Source organism: Oncorhynchus keta, chromosome 6 (assembly GCF_023373465.1).
Source record: "Oncorhynchus keta strain PuntledgeMale-10-30-2019 chromosome 6, Oket_V2, whole genome shotgun sequence".
Classification (NCBI taxonomy): Eukaryota; Metazoa; Chordata; class Actinopteri; order Salmoniformes; family Salmonidae; genus Oncorhynchus; species Oncorhynchus keta.
In genome coordinates this window covers 20,017,465-20,035,472 of record NC_068426.1, presented here as the reverse complement: position 1 = coordinate 20,035,472, position 18,008 = coordinate 20,017,465, and the positions used below count along the sequence as shown (strand labels likewise).

General features: G+C 42.0%; 1 protein-coding gene across 1 annotated transcript; it reads right to left on the bottom strand.

Annotated features, from left to right (window-relative positions):
- Window positions 1-102: 102 nt before the first annotated feature.
- Window positions 103-6,697, bottom strand: LOC118385194 (S-adenosylmethionine synthase-like). The gene is made up of 9 exons (XM_035772123.2): window positions 6,400-6,697; window positions 3,730-3,807; window positions 3,402-3,524; window positions 3,155-3,267; window positions 2,897-3,040; window positions 2,480-2,698; window positions 2,116-2,298; window positions 1,787-1,920; window positions 103-1,604 (listed from the first exon to the last, which is right to left on the bottom strand). The coding sequence occupies exons 1-9, from the start codon at window positions 6,488-6,490 to the stop codon at window positions 1,502-1,504; spliced, it is 1,188 nt and encodes a 395-aa protein (XP_035628016.1). The 5' UTR covers window positions 6,491-6,697; the 3' UTR covers window positions 103-1,501.
- Window positions 6,698-18,008: the final 11,311 nt, after the last annotated feature.

The following is an 18,008-nucleotide window of genomic DNA, read 5'->3' as shown; positions in this document are numbered from 1 at the left end:
ACCACTCCCAATTAAATGTATTTGTTTCAGTAACAATGGAGGTTAGTGCTGCAAGTTGAATATTGAGAATTAAAAATAAATTAAGGAATTATGTACAGAACATCAGGGTAGACTTTTATTCAAAGGTTTCACACGGAGCATTTCAAGTCTTTAGGAAATGGAACATTTGAGCCGAGGGGTCTGTAAGCATCACAGGTGAGGGGTTGGAGATAGTAGCAGGAAGGGTGTGTGTAGTGAGGTGGGTCTGTAAGCATCACAGGTGAGGGGTTGGAGATAGTAGCAGGCAGGGTGTGTGTAGTGAGGTAAAAACATTAAAAAGGCACTTTTACACCTTCAGTAACCAGACTGAGCCTCACCACCAAAAATGTTTTTAAAAAAAGAAAGATTTCAAATAAATGTAGAGAATGCAAATGCTGCAGTCCGCACATACCCAACAGAGAGCATTGTAAACAAGGCCGGTTTCTCTGTACAACACCCGCCAGACTTTTGCTTTTATCAGTGGGCATGTGGGAAGAGAAAAAAGGTTAAAATACTTCTGAAGTCAGTCATCTCCCAAACCCTTGTCGCTAAAATATAAATAACACTGGCAACTGCTTAGAGCACCACCTAGTGGCTGCAACCCAAAGTTTCTGTGGACCACTTTAGGAACCAGAGGGTCAAACCATGCTAATAATTTTTAATTGTTGTTTCTTTTTTTAAGTTAACCTTCCTCACTTGTCAGCATCCATGTTAAAAAGGTCCCCAAAGGCAGTCAAAAATGAAGCACTCACGTTTGTTTTCAAGTATTGAGTTATCAAATGGTAGAGCAGACTGAAGCAGTTTCTCTAGCGACACCCAGTGGTCACTGTCGAGAGGGGAAGTGCCTTGCCTTTACCTTAGTCTATCAGACCATTCTAGAACTTTCACATGTAATCTTAATCTGACAAAGGATGTGACAGAGGGAATAGAGATACAACGTACATCCCAACAGAACCAGAGTTCATTAGAAGTTTCTGACTTCTCTGTAACACGTCAGAAAACATGGTCTGAAGGGATGACTGTTCCAAACAAGGTACTATAGTTCAAGAAAACTCAAGTTCTGCAGTTCCACTTTGACAAATGGGTTTTTGGTTACATCTGACAAATACTTAACTTTTAATTGAAAAGAGTTAAGGGGACAAGATTGACATCCTAATTACCTATTGCAACTCCTAGCATTCTTCAGCCCTAAAATGTGCCAGCAATTATTTCTCCAACCAGAGAAACATTGGGTGGGGGATAGGTACGGAAACAGGAGGGAGAAGAGAGAAAATACATTTCTTTTAAGATAAAACAACTGTCAGAGGGAAAGACAGGAAATGGATTTCAGGGGGTGTGCAAGCAATTGCAGATGGGTAGAGAGGGTACAGGAGTGTAAAATGTTTCCTTTAGGGATGAGAGTTTGGGGGTGATTGTGGACATTCATCTCTCCCAAGAGCTTGTAGGTTTTTCTGTAGTACACCCATAGCTCAGGGTGAGGGCTTCAGTATTTGAGCTTTTTGGGGACCTCCCAGGGGAAGGCCTCCCGCCCAAAGTGGCCATAGGCAGCAGTCCGCTGGTAGATAGGCTTTTTCAAGTCGAGCTCCCTGGAACACAGAAAGCACAATAGTGTTGAATCGGGTAAATAAATGCACAGATTACTAGAGGGCAAACCAAGCCGTCGCCATTCAAATGTAGAACCCCTATAGACCCATGAAGACCAGCTCCGACCCCATGGGACCACTGATAACAAAATATGTTACTGGCAGCCACCATTGTTCCACACTACCTAACAATGACACCAGGGCGGAGGTCAAAGTTCTTCTTGACGATGTCCAGCAGCTCCCTCTCGCTCTTCTGAGAAGTCCCATAGTGGAAGATGGAGATGGATAGGGGATGGGCAACTCCAATGGCATAGGCTACCTGACAACACAGCCACTTCTTATTAACACACACATGATCAAGACTCACATGACAGGTTGTAAAATATGCTATTTTTTATACTTTTCATCTCATTGTTATACATAGGTGAATGACTTTTATGGCAAATTAAAACCTGAAAACGACCACAAAAGACAAATAAAACTGTTAGGTTGCAGCCATTAGCGCAATCCTGACCTGGACCAGCACACGCTTGCAGAGCTCAGCCTTCACCAGGGACTTGGCCACCCAGCGGGCAGCGTAGGCAGCAGAGCGGTCCACCTTAGTGTAGTCTTTCCCTGAAAAGGCCCCTCCACCGTGGGCCCCCCAGCCACCGTAGGTGTCCACAATGATCTTACGTCCAGTCAGGCCAGCATCACCCTGCGAGGGAGAGAGTCAGCCAAGGAGCCCAGGACAGTGTTAGAAATGTCTCGTGTTGACAAGAGCCTACTTTAAAAAACAAATCTGACTGACTATGTAGCTACTTGATCACATCTCTCTGGATGGTTATTTTCTAGAGTCTATTGAGGACAGTGGTGTACAATACATCTCTCAGTCTCACCTGAGGACCTCCGATGACGAAGCGGCCGCTGGGCTGCAGGTGGTAGATGGTGTCGTCGTCCAGGTACACGGTGGGCACCACAGCTTTCACAACCTGCTCCTTAAGGGCGTCACGCATCTCATCCAGGCAAATTACTTCATCATGCTGCACGGACACCACAACAGTGTGCACACGCACTGGGAGCATGGCCCCACGGTCCTGCCTGTACTGAACAGTCACCTAGAGAGGGAGACAAGGTATTGTCATTCAATGAGTACACACATCTGACAAGGTAAGGCAAGGTACTAGGATACCTGCATGTGATTGGAGTGCATCTGAAAAGCCGGCTTCATTACGAAGATCTGGACAAGGGATTGACATGACTTCATTGCCATATTTGGTGCATGTGTGTTCATGGGCTACAGTGCTGAATCTAACCTGAGTTTTGGAGTCTGGCCTCAGCCAGGGGAGGGTTCCGTTGCGGCGCAATTCAGCCATCTTGGCATTGAGCTTGTGGGCGAGGACGATGGTGAGGGGCATACACTCCTCAGTCTCATCAGTGGCATAACCAAACATCAGACCCTGTAATACAAAACACAGTCAAACACTTGGAGTGGGGACAAAAACAAACACTATCATACTGTCAAGGCCCAGTCACTTCCTCACACAAACACTCAAAGACAGGAACCTTCTAACCTGGTCTCCAGCTCCCACATCCTCCTCTTTGCGGTCCAGGTGAACACCCTGAGCAATGTCAGGGGATTGCTGCTCCAGAGCCACCAGGACATTGCAGGTCTTATAGTCAAAGCCTGTAGGAAGGGAATAGTCAAACCTCAGTGTTACTTTCTGTACCTACTAAAGCAAACCCTGTGACCTCTTAAAACCATGTTTTCAATGGAAGTGAGCGATTTAATCTCTCATAAGAGCAAATTCGCTATAATACCCTTGGAGGAGTCGTCATAGCCAATGTACTTGATCGTGTCCCTGACGACCTTCTGGTAATCGACGTTGGCCCTGGAGGTGACCTCCCCTGCCAGCAGGATCATCCCAGTCTTAGCTACAGTCTCTGAAGAAAATGCAGACAGAAAGAGAAAGCATGTGAGAGAAAGAATGGGACAAACAGAAGAAAATCAAGTGAAGGAAAGTGAGAGAGTGAGGTAAACATGAGCATTAGCTATTCAGGGTGATAAAGGGGGGACAGAAGCACGGTCATGTTAGTGCAAAATGGATAAATCTATAGAAATGTTTTTAAATGGGTGCTTGATCATTACCACATGCCACTTTGGCATCAGGGTCCTGCTTGAGATGGGCATCAAGCACAGCGTCGCTGATCTGGTCACAAATCTTATCTGTCAAACAAGAAATGGGAGTTATGGGGTGTATCCTGCTTACATTTTTTTTTTTTTTAAGATCCCGCTTGAACACTTCCCCCAGGCAGTTTATCCCTGCAAATGCAAAACCAATAACCTTTAATGGACCAAACTTGCAACGAGCCACTCAGCAGCCATTGCCATGTACATGAGCGACAGCTGCAAAGCACCACAGTAGCCACATTCCTAACCACAGCCCATTCATACCATGGCTGGCACCCCCCAGCCCTGCAAGGAAGGGGGGCAGCCTTCAAAACCAGTCTCTACAAGACTCTCACCAATAGCACCATGTTGGCTTTTAATTCAAAAGATTATCATATGCACTGAATTGTTACAACAGTGACTACTTGCTTAAAGCAGCTTCTTGTGACAAAAGGTACATAATGCGACAGGCTCTGCAGTCCCTGGAGAAGAGGCCTTGGCCTATATTTAGGGTGGAGGTAAGCCTAGATAATCAGCTGCAATGGAGCTGTCTCCCTCCCCCAAATGTCGAGTGAGCATTGCACTTAAACCTGTACATGAGGACTGTAGCCAGAAAACCTGGCTAGCTACTGTAATGTAACTGTGAACAAAAATATAAAAACATGAAACCATTTTAAAGATTTTACCTCATAAGGAAATAAATTCATTAGGCTCTAATCTATGAATTTCACATGACTGGGAATACAGACATGCATCTGTTGGTCACAGGCTGGTCATCAGAACACCAGTAAGTATCTGGTGTGACCACCATTTGCCTCATGCAGCTCGACATCACCTTCGCAGAGTTGATCAGGACGTTGATTGTGGACAGTGGAATATTGTCCCACTCATCAATGGCTGTACAAAGAAGCTGGGTATTGGGGGGAACTGGAAACAGCTGTCATAAACATTGATCCAGAGCATCCCAAACATGCTCAATGCATGACATCTGGTGGGTATGCGGGCCATGGAACAACTGGGACATTTTCAGCTTCCAGGAATCGTGTACACATCCTTGGGACTGTGCATTATGGGGCTGTGCATTAACATGCTGAAACATGAGGTGATGGCGGTGGATTTATTTTTTATTTTTTTATTTCACCTTTATTTAACCAGGTAGGCTAGTTGAGAACAAGTTCTCATTTGCAACTGCGACCTGGCCAATATAAAGCATAGCAGTGTGAACAGACAACACAGAGTTACACATGGAGTAAACAATTAGCAAGTCAATAACACAGTAGAAAAAAATGGGCAGTCTATATACAATGTGTGCAAAAGGCATGAGGAGGTAGGCGAATAATACAATTTTGCAGATTAACACTGGAGTGATAAATGATCAGATGGGCATGTACAGGTAGAGAAGAGATATTGGTGTGCAAAAGAGCAGAAAAGTAAATAAAATGGATGAATGGCATGACAATAGAACTCAGGATCTCGTCACACTCTCTGTGCATTCAAATTGCCATCGATAAAATGCAATTGTTTGTTGTCGGTAGAGGTGGGGCATTCTGTTCACAATGTTGACATCAGCAAACCAGTCGCCCACACGATGGCATACATGTGGTCTGCCATCGAGGCCAGTTGGAATTACTGAAAAACTCTAAAAAGACACCGGAGGTGGCTTATGGTAGAGAAATTAACAACAATTCTCTGGCAACAGCCCTGGTCGACATTCCTGCAGTCACAATGCCAATTGCACACTCAAACTTGAGACATCTGTGGCATTGTATTGTGTGACAAAACAGCACATTTTCGAGTGGCTTTTTAATTGTCCCCTGTAATGAACATGCTGTTTAATCATCACCTGGATGGATTATCTTGGTAAAGGAGAAATGCTCACTAACGGTGATGTAAACAAATTTGTGCACAACATTTAAGAGAAATAAACTCGTCGTGCGTATGGAACATTTATGGGATATTTTATTTCAGCTCATGAAACAATGGTGATTTGAGGTGAAATGAGTACACGGTGGTCTCATGCTTCAGTCAAGTCAAAATAAATCACCGACAATTGTTACTATACACGCATTGAAATGAACTAAAATACACCACTGCTAGAGAACTCCGTTAACCCAGTGACCAGATAACAACTAAACCTACTTGGTCCGCGCTCGCAGTTGCATTACGTGCACGAGCTCGCAGTCTACTGATGTAATACCGTTGTTCGACTCGCCCAAAATGTGCTAATAAATTCAATGAAAGGAAAAAACGAATATATAAAAATATGGCATATATGTTACGTTTTTAAATAAACGCACCACGACTTGACCATCCAGACAAGTATTTTAGGGTCACACTTTTCTGGATTAGCATGAGCTTCTAGCTAACGTTAGCTAGCACCCGATCCCATGGTGAAGGCAACCCGCGTGGCCTGTCTGGCTCGTGTTCCCCATTCATAATATGACTCAAAGACCAGCAAATGTGGAAAAATAAGTCAAATAGCTAGCTGACTGGGGCAAACGAACAATATGTTAGCTAACATTTATGCGTGTTCGTAAAAAGGACTGGCAGGCATTTGGCAGCACTTTGCTGCTAGTTCGCTGAATCTACCACATAACCTTTCCGTATGTTGGAAAGTAGCTAGCTAAAATAAGACAGACGCAAACTCACCTGGGTGTCCTTCTCCAACAGATTCAGAGGTGAACAAAAAGCATTCTTCATCAATGAGTGAGTTATGGAAACCGTTCAGTTGCCCGTTCATTTTAAAGGAATTGTTATTTGTAGAGTATATCTAGCTAAACTCAGTCAACTGTAGTTTACAAAAAATGATGTATCTGATACTAACTATATTGCCCAATTTAAAAATGAGTGTTTCTGTAGACTTAGCTATTTCACCGGTGTTCTTGAAACAATCTGGTGGCGTTGATATTTATTCTTCAATCGCGTCAGTGAGGGGCGTCCCCGTGTCCTGTCTGTTTAGCCAATTGCCACGTATAGGAGGGGCTGTTGACTAAGGACACGTTCCAGGTAGTCTTTTTGTCGGGGGGGGGGGGTAGTGATGATCGTGTACACAGTGCACCCACCAGGTAGTTCTTTTAAAATGTATTTTTTATTTCACCTTTATTTAACCAGGTAGGCTAGCTGAGAACAAGTACTCATTTGCAACTGCGACCTGGCCTAGATAAAGCGAAGCAGTTCGACACATACAACAACACAGTACAACAGTAGTACCACGGTGAAGCATGTGTTGATTTATGTTGTAAGTACCAGTATGTGGAAGAGAGGGAAAGATTGGCTTATAGGGTTATTGTGGTTGTAAGGCGATGGAGGGGCTGTGGTAGGGTTTGATAGAAGTTAGTAGGTCTCTGTCCATAGGACCACTTTAAGCCGTACACTCCACAGAGCTGGGCTTTACAGAAGAGTGGCCAGAAAAAAAGCCATTGCTTAAAGAAAAAAATAAGCAAACATGTTTGGTGTTTGCCAAAAGGCATGTCGGGGACTCCCCAAACATATGGAAGAAGGTCCTCTGGTCAGATGAGACTAAAATGTAGCTTTTTGGCATCAAGGAAAACAATATGTCTGGCGCAAACCCAACACCTCTCATCACCCCGAGAACATCATCCCCACAGTGAAGCATGGTGGTGGCAGCATCATGCTGTGGGGATGTGTTTCATCGGCAGGGACTGGGAATGGTCAGAATTGAAGGAATGATGGATGGCTCTAAATACAGGGAAATTCTTGAGGGAAACCTGTTTCACTCTTCCAGCGATTTGAGACTGGGACAGAGCTTCACCTTTCAGCAGGACAATGACCCTAAGCATACTGCTAAAGCAACACTCGAGTGGTTAGGGGGGAACATTTAAATGTCTTGGAATGGCCTAGTCAAAGCCCAGACCTCAATCCAATTGAGAATCTGTGGTATAACTTAAAGATTGCTGTACACCAGCAGAACCCATCCAACTTGAAGGAGCTGAAGCGGTTTTGCCTTGAAGAATGGGCAAAAATCCCAGTGGCTATATTTTGATTAGTTTAAAACTTGTTTGGTTATTACATGATTCCATATGTGTTATTTCATAGTTTTGATGTCTTCCCTATTATTCCGCAATGTAGAAAATAGTGAAAATAAAGAAAAACCCTTAAATGGGTAGGTGTGTCCAAACTTTTCTCTGGTACTGTATGTAATGGGCTTATGTAATGCTGGATGAGTGATAAAGTATAAATGTCCCTTGAGATGATTAAGTCTAAAGATGTCTTATTGAATTGACTTGAACTTAGTGGAAATAATGCCCGAATATTTTTTTTTTTTAATTTAACCTTTATTTTATCATGGAGTCATACTGAGACCAAGGTCTCTTTTACAGATGAGTTCTCTTCTAAAGTTTAGTAAAGATGTTAGGTAGAATGCATTTGGAATGTATTCAGACCCCTTGACTTTTCCCACATTTTGTTACATTTCAGCCTTATTCTAAAATGGATTAAATAGTTTTTTCCCCCTCATCAATCTACACACAATACCCCATAATGCCAATGCAAAAACAGGTTTGTAGAAATTTTAGCAAATGTATGGTATATGTAAAGCTGAAATATTACATTTGCGTAAGTATTCAGACCCTTTACTCAGTACTTTGTTGAAGCATCTTTGGCAGTGATTACAGCCTCTAGTCTTATTGGGTGTGACACGACAAGCTTGGCACATCTGTATTTGGTGAGTTTCTCCCATTCTTCTCTGCACATCCTCTCAAACTCTGTCAGGTTGGATGGGGAGCGTTGCTGAACAGCTATTTTCAGGTCTCTCCAGAGATGTTCGATCAGGTTCAAGTCCAGGCTCTGGCTGGGGCCACTCAAGGACATTCAGAGACTTGTCCCCAAGCCACTCCTGTGTTGTCTTGGCTGTGTGCTAGGATCGGTGTCCTTTTGGAAGATGAACCTTCGCCCTAGTCTGAGGTCCTGAGCTCTCTGGAGCAGGTTTTTTTTTTTGGTACGCTTCCCTAGATCTGTGCCTTGACACAATCCTGTCTCGGAGCTCTACGGACAATTTTTTTATTTAATCAATTTTAGAATAAGGCTGTAACGTAACAAAATGTGGAAAAAGTCAAGGAGTCTGAATACCTTTCAAAGGCACTGTACATTGGGACTTTTTGTAAATGTACTTTATAAATGAAAATAGCAATGTATCAACTGACAGGACATCAAAGATGGCCAACCAACTTTCTGGTCGAGAACGTAGTGATATGCACTAAAATTGAAGCCCGTAATAAAGCGCAGAGCACTACGATAAACTGCATCTAACGGCTTTAATGAGGTGGCAGCTGCTTTCAATAGATGATGTCGCCATAGTCTAGGACCGATAGGAACTTCGACTGAATAATCTGCTTTCTACTACTTAGCCAGAGGGAGGACCTATTTCTATAGAATAAGCCCACTTTTTAAGACAGTTCTTCATATATCCAGATGCCCAGATATTTATAAGCTAGACACGATCAATATGGACATAAGATTAAATCACCAGAGTTAGTTTAATGCAATCTAGAGAACAACATATATTTAGTTTTACCTGCATTCAACAATAATTTCAGATCAATAATCTGTTTCTGTAATACAATGAAGGCAGACTGTAGAGCCTGGTCAACCGTTGGGGCAATAGTATACACAACAGTATCATTGGCATACAAGTGCAGGTTACATTTTTTTACAGGCAAGTAGATATTGTTAATGTAAACAGTCAAAAGTACAGGACCCAGAATCGACCCTTGCAGGACACCATCAGTTGATAAACATTGAATTCTATCTGTCAAGTCATTTTTAAACCAGTTACATGCAGCGTTGTCTAGGCCAATTGAGGAAAGCCTCTAATGCACTGAATGAGAGGGAGCACTACCTCCTGTCCTGTGCTATAAAAGGTCCAGAGTCCAGACACCAATTGGCTGGGGTAGAAGGCCTACACAAAACTGTGGTGTTATTTTGCCTAGTCCTCCATAACCTTTGTTATTGTGCGTCATAATCAATCATCCTGTTTTCATCAATATCTTCTGATGTCCTTCCTTTAAGATGTTTACGGTGCTAGCCAAATAAAATTGTATTGGTCGCATACACAGATGTTATTGTGGGTGTAGCGACGTGCTTATGCTCCTAGCTCCAACAGTGCAGTAATACCTAACAATACATGCAAATAAAAAAAAAGAATGAAAGAGGTCATTGAGTGCCAGGGAGGGCATTTTATAAGATGACAACAAACTAATGCCACAGTGTGTTGCCGTTAATTCCACTGTCTGGCGCACACTCAGAAGATTGCTGTGGCATGGAGAAACAGAGGCTTTCATGTATTTAGTCAAACATACAATACAATACATGACCAAAAGTATGTGGACACCTGCTCGTCGAAAATCTCATTCCAAAATCAGGGGCATTAATATGGAGTTGGTTACCCCTGTGCTGCTATAACGGCCTCCAGTCTTCTAGGAAGGATTTCCACTAGATGTTGGAACATTGCTACAGGGACTTGATTCCATTCAGCCACAAGAGAATTAATGAGGTCGGGCACTGATGTTGGGCGATTAGTCCTGGCTTGCAGTCGGAGTTGCATTTCAACCCAAAGATGGGGTTGAGGTCAATGCTCTGTGCAGATAAGTCAAGTTTTTCCACACCGATCTCTACAAACCATTTCTGTATGGACCTCGCATTATGCACAGGGGCATTATCATGCTGAAACAGGAAAGGGCCTTCCCCAAACTGTTGCCACAAAGTTGGAAGCACGGAATCGTCTAGAATGTCATTGTATGCTGTACTCCAGAGAACGTATTTCCACTGCTCCAGAGTCCAATGGCGGCGAGGTTTACACCACTCCAGCCAATGCTTGGCATTTAATGAAGCTCCCGACGAACAGTTCTTGTGCTGACATTGCTTCCAGAAGCAGTTTAGAACTCGGTAGTGAGTGTTGCTCTTCAGCACTCGGCGGTCCTGTTCTGTGAGCTTGTGTGGCCTACCACTTTTTGCTCCTACACCTTTCCACTTCACAATAATAGCACTTACAGTTGATTAGGGCAGCTCTAGCAGGGCAGAAATATGACTAACTGACTTGTTGGAAAGGTGGCATCCTATGACGGTGCCACTTTGAAAGTCACTGAGCTCTTCACTAAGGCAATTCTACTGCCACTGTTTGTCTATGGAGATTGCATGGCTGTGTGCTCGATTTTTTTTTTGTTGTTGCTCGAAATAGAGGAATCCACTCATTTGAAGTGGTGTCAACATACTTTTGTACATATAGTGTAGTTCTGGCCTGCATTCAAGAACAGGATTGTCATCAAATCTAGTGGCACTATAAATATTTAGAGTTTGAGGACATACTGTCCGTGCTCTATTTATACTGAAGAATGTGCTTATTTTTGTAGCAGACCATTTTAAAGATTATATACAGTTGAAGTCGGAAGTTTAAATACACCTTAGCCAAATACATTTCAACTACATTTTTCACAATTCCTGGCATTTAATCCTACTAAAAGTTAGGATCACCACTTTATTTTAAGAATGTGAAATGTGGGGTATTGTCAGAATAATAGTCAGAATAATAGTAGAGAAGGATTTATTTAAGCTTTTATTTCTTTCCTCACATTCCCAGTGGGTCAGAAGTTTACATACACTCAAGTATTTGGTATTTAGTATTTGGTAGCATTGCCTTTAAATTGTTTAACTTGGGTCAAACGTTTCAGGTAGCCTTTCACAACCTTCCCACGATAAGTAGGGTGACTTTTGGCCCATTCCTCCTGACAGAGCTGGTGTAACTGAGCAAGGTTTGTAGGCCTTGCTCGCACACGCTTTTTCAGTTCTGCCCACAAATGTTCTATTAGATTGAGGTCAGGGCTTTGTGATGGCCACTCCAATACCTTGACTTTGTTGTCTTTAAGCCATTTTGCCACAACTTTGGAAGTATGCTTCGAGTCATTGTCCATTTGGAAGACCCATTTGCGACCAAGCTCTTGAGATGTTGCTTCAATATATCCACATACTTTTCCTGCCTCATAATGCCATCAATTTTGTGAAGTGTACCAGTCCCTCCCGCAGCAAAGCACCTCCACAAAATGATGCTGCCACCCCCGTGCTTCATGGTTGGGATGGTGTTCTTTGGCTTGCAAGCTTCCCCCTTTTTCCTCCAAACATAACGATGGTCATTATGGCCAAACAATTCTATTTTTGTTTCATCAGACCATAGGACATTTCTACGAAAAGTATGATCCTTGTCCCCACGTGCAGTTGCAAACCATAGTCTGGCTTTTTTTATGGTGGTTTTGGAGCAGTGGCTTCTTCCTTGCTGAGTGGCCTTTCAGGTTATGTCGATATAGGACTCGTTTTACTGTGGATATAGATACCTTTGTACCTGTTTCCTCCAGCATCTTCACAAGGTCCTCTGTTGTTGTTCTGGGATTGATTTGCACGTTTCTCACCAAAGTACGTTCATCTCTTGGAGACAGAACGTGTTTCCTTCCTGAGCGGTATGACGGCTGCATGGTCCCATAGTGTTTATACTTGCGTACGATTGTTTGTACAGATGAACGTGGTACCTTCAGGCATTTGGAAATTGCTCCCAAGGATGAACCAGACTTGTGGAGGTCTGCAATTTTTTTCTGAAGTCTTGGCTGAGTTATTTTGATATTCCCATGATGTCAAGCAAAGTGGCAGTGGGTTTGAAGGTAAGCCTTGAAATACATCCACAGGTACACCTCCAGTTGACTCAAATTATGTCAATTAGCCTATCGGAAGCTTCTAAAGCCATAACATAATTTTCTGGAATTTTCCAAGCTGTTTATAAGCACAGTCAACTTAGTGTATGTAAACTTCTGACCCACTGGAATTGTGATACAGTGAATTATAAGTGAAATCATCTGTCTGTAAACAATTGTTGGAAAAATGACTTGTGTCATGCACAAAGTGGATGTCCTAACCGAATTGCCAAAACTAGAGTTTGTTAACAAGACATTTGTGGAGTGGTTGAAAAACAAGTTTTAATGACTCCAACCTACGTGCATGTAAACTTCCGACAACGACTGTAGATATTAATATATTTAGATATGTTTTGTATTTTTTACTTATAAAATTAAAACCAATGTAATTTTTACAGAAACATTGTTTTACAATGTTATACTGTAGTTGCCCAGGACAAGATTTATAATCCAGTTCTAATCTATAGTGAGGTTTGTAACATCAGAGTATGAAAATGTGTTTTATCATATCTTTATAACCAATAATGCTTTACTTTGTAAATGTAACAAAACGTAGGCTAAATAGCTCTCTTCTTCTCCCCTTCTCTCTCTCCTCTCTCTCTCTCTCTCACACACACACACACACACACACACACACACACACACACACACACACACACACACACACACACACACACACACACACACACACACACACACACACACACACACACACACAAACCAAGATGAGCTTATAGGCAAACACTTGAAAAGTCACACAAACACACACATTCCTCAAGTTGTGGTACCCCATGTGACTCTGTACTGTACACCCTGTGATGTCTCATGCTGCTACAGAGCTTTAGTCTCAGATTATCCTCTTTCTAATCCTTAGAGTAATTATTCTGATTGCTAAAGAACAGGGGAGACTACAGCTACCACACAACATGTGTGCATGTTTCTCTCAGTCATGAAGTCATGGCAGTGACTCCTATCTCTGCTACACCACAACAGCTGGGGCTGCTTAAATCAACTGTCAGATTCATTTTGAGTGTCTGCCATGCCAAGGTGTGACTGTGCTGCCTACAGTAGCTTTTGTATTGGGAGAAAGTGTGTGTGTTTGTGTGAGGAGACTTCTCAGCATATTCAGGGATTTACGACGGGATAAGCTGCTTTCCATTAGCCTCTGTCTCAAAGCCCCCTCTCACTGACAGATCTAAATACCCCTTTCCTTGCCTCACAACACTCTCAATGCACGCACGCACACACACACACACACACACACGTATACATGTATATGTGTCTAACAGCATTAGACAGATACAAAAGGCAATCCTCTTATAATTGAAACAAATGATTCAATTGGATACAGTGACTTGAACCGAGTGACACGTAAAGGCCACTGATCTAAATGAAATGTTTGGTGCTTTTCCACCGGTTCTATTGTTCTCTATCACAGTTCTTGATTCCATTGATTCCGTTTTATTCATTTGAGTTGACAGACACCAGTTTCTTTCATTGTTTTATAAGATGATTCAAGACCATGAGATGCACACAATGCACAAAACTCCCAGGATGGAGACAGAGTCAAACTTGATACTTATGAGTCCAAATATTACTCATGATGCAGGCAAGGAGATAAGGCAGCCGATAAATCCAAATAACTTTTGAACCATTTTTAACATACAGCGCCTTCAGAAAGAATTTTCAACCCTTGACTTTTCCCACATTTTGTTGTGTTACAGCCTGAATTTAAAATGGATTAAATTTAGATGTTTTTGGTCACTGGCCTACACACAATACCCCATAATGTCATTTTTTTTTACTAATGAATTAGAAATGAAAAGCTGAAATGTCTTGAGTCATTAAGTATTCAACACTTTTGTTATAGCAAGCCTAAATACGTTCAGGAGTAAAAATGTGCTTAACAACTCACACAATAAGTTGCATGGACTCAGTCTGTGTGCAATAGTAATGTTTAACATTTTTTCATTTACTAACTCATCTCTGTACCCCACACATACAAGTATCTTTAAGATCCCTTAGTCAATCATTGAATTTCAAACACAGATTGAACCACAAAGACCAGGGAGGTTTTTCCAATGCCTCGCAAAAAAGGGCACCTATTGGTAGATGGGCAAAACATTTTAATAAAGCAGACATTAAATATCCTTTTGAGCATGGTGAAGTTATTAATTACACTTTGGATGGTGTATCAATACACCCAGTCACTACAAAGATACAGGTGTCCTTCCTAACTCAGTTGCCAGAAAGGAAGGAAACCTCTCAGGGATTTCACCATGAGGCCGATGGTGAATTTAAAACAGTTACCGAGTTTAATGGCTGTGATAGGAAAAAACTGATGGATCAACATTGTAGTTACTCCACAATACTAACCTATTTGACAGAGTGAAAAAAATGAAGACTGTACATAATACACATATTCCAAAACATGCATCCTGTTTGCAACAAGGCACTGAAGTAATACTGCAAAAAAATGTGGAAAAGAAAACAACTTTTTGTCCTGAATACAAAGTGTTATGTTTGGGGCAAATCCAGTACAACACATTACTGAGTATCACTCTGTGGTGGCTACATCATGTTATGGGGATGCTTGTATCGTTAAGGACTAGGGACTTTTTCATTATAAAAATAAACAGAATGGAGCTAAGCACCAAGAAAATCAAATATCTACACTGGAGTTGCTTACCAAGAAGACATTGACTGTTCCTGAGTGGCCAAGTTACAGTTTTGACTTAAATCTACTTTGAAATTGATGGCAAGACCTGCAAATGGTTGTCTATCAATGACCAACATCCAATTTGACAGAGCTTGAAGAATTTTTAAATAATAGTCAAATGTTGCACAGTCCAGCTGTGGAAAGCTCTAAGAGACTTACCCAGAAAGACTCACAGCTGTAGTCACTGCCAAAGCTACTTCTACAAAGTATTGACTCGGGAGTGTGAATACTTATTTCTATATTTAATTTTCAACACATTAGCAAACTTTTCTAAAAACATGTTTTCACTTTGTCATTATGGAGTTATTGTGTGTTGATGAGAAAACAAATATTTTTTTCCCATTTTGAATTCAGGCTGTGTAACGGCTGTTTAAAGAAGAGGACCAAGGTGCAGCGTAGTACGTGTTCATGATTTTTAATAAAACTGAACACCAGAACAAAAAAAGAACAAAGAGGAACAAACGAAACAGTTCTGTCTGGTGCAGAAACACACAAAACAGAAAATAACTACCCACAAAACACAGGTAGGAAAGGGCTACCTAAGTATGGTTCTCAATCAGAGACAACGATAGACAGCTGCCTCTGATTGAGAACCACTCGATCACTCAACTCAACCACTCTGTGTGTCTGGTTTTATCCCTTTTGCTGTGACTACAAGTTCAATGATTTCAATCTGCTTTAGTCCAAGGATGTTGTTAAGTGTCAGCCCTCTGTCTTGGAATCTTTGGTTCACTTTCTCTTTCAGCGAAGACAACAACATCACCCATGTAGCAAACTACATCTTGTAATCCACATAGCATAAATTCCATCGCTTTCTGTTAGGCCTCAGGTGCTCTTGATTCTCTTGTTCTAGTCTTGATTCTCTTGTTCTAGTTGATTCTCTTGTTCTGTCTTCATCACTATAACAAGTAGGTAATCTCAAAACAGTCCAATCACCATACTACAAGTACCAATATACACAATATGTAAATATTTAATGGCCTCCTTGAGGGGAAATGTCAGGTATGTGCACATCTTTGTTACAAAACCTGTTAAGCTAGTGGCAAGGCCCCCACATTTTTTAGATAACTACCCGAGGTAGAACAAACACAACCATGTTGTTTCACATTCATAATGTCTCCCATTCATGAAAGAAATGGTTGTGTAAAAATATTTTACTTCAAAAGTACTTTGTTGAAGCACCTCTGGCAGCGATTACAGCCTCGAGTCTTCTTGGGTATGACGCTACAAGCTTGGCACACCTGAGTTTCTCACATTATTCTCTGCAGATCCTCTCAGCTCTATCAGGTTGGAAGGGGAGCGTAGCTGCACAGCTATTTCAGGTCTCTCCAGAGATGTTCGATCGGGTTCAAGTCCAGGTTCTGGCTGGGCCACTCAAAGACATTCAGAGATTTGTCCTGAAGCCACTCCTGTGTTGTCTTTGCTGTGTGCTTACAGTCATTGTCCTGTTGGAAGGTGAACCTTCGCCCCAGTCTGAGGTCATGAGCACTGGAGCAGATTTTCTTGTCTGTACTTTGCTCCGTTCAGCTTTCTCTCGATCCTGACTGGTCTCCCAGTCTAGTTCCCACAGTGCAGCAATATCTAACAAGAAATCGAACAATTTCACAACAACTACCTCATACACGCACATGTAAAGTGATGGAATAAGAATATGTACATATGAATATATGGATGAGCGATGGCCGAGCGGCATGGGCAAGATGCAATAGATGGTATAAAATACAGTATACATATGAGATGAGTAATGTAAGATATGTAAACATTATTAAAGTGGCATTTTTTAAGTGACTAGTGATCCATTTATTAAAGGGATTACTGCACAGTTCCCCAGACCAATGCATGAGTCACCCCAACATGATAAGTCATTATTTACATGTGAGTCCAGTTCAGGTTTCACATGGGTTGGCCAGCCATGGTTGGTAGCAAAATAGGTACATAAGAGGGCAACGCACGCCAGCACTTTCTAGATGGTATTTTGGCTGTTGAATGGCCCTCTGACCTGTGGCAGTCCAGTTTTAAGGTGTCTCTGGTTGTAGTAACTGCCCGAGTGGAGGACTGATGGTCGGATTGGGCCTATTGAGGACAGTTCTGGGAGATTCGGGATGGCATTGACATTGGAGAGGTTCAATTCTTATCATATGCGAAGGCCCAGTAAGTTAATTGCATTTCTTGTCAATGATTGTCAGGTTGTGTTGGTTCATTGTAGTGAACACATACCTGCCTTATGCGCTTGTAATTATGTGTGGTTGTATCCTACCCAGACACCATCATGTCACCAAGTCAACATCTATGGGATCTCCAGGACAGACAGCCAGGATGGTAGACACGGTTTTCTGGATAAAGTAGTGTTAGCTCAACCTGAACAGCATAGGAGTGCACTGGAATATCCCAATGCGCATTACAATGTAGTGAGCCAGAGGAAGGTCATGTTGGTAGTCGTATTGGACTAGCCATGAAACAAAGTTAATTTCTAAATGATAGCAAGGTGACTTAAGAGCCCAATTCTGGAGGCAGAAGTTATTACACAGTGAGTGCAAGATGTAGAGTTAGGGAGAGGGTGTCAAGAGTCCAGAGTTGGATTCTCTTTCCTTTCGTTGGACCCTCTGAGTTGTCTCATTGATCCTCAATGACTACTTAGTGTTGCCATGTCAAGCAGGCTGCTGCCTTTTCTATATCCAGACAAGTGTAATTATGGCAGGTATATTGGAACAAAGTTGAATTGCACAAAAATAGTATAGAGTACAGGTCATAAGAACAGTACTGTAGAAAAGGCCAGGGGCGCTTTTTCAAGTACAGACATCTGAAAGATTTACATGTGATTTAATCACAATTTAATGGTATTGTGG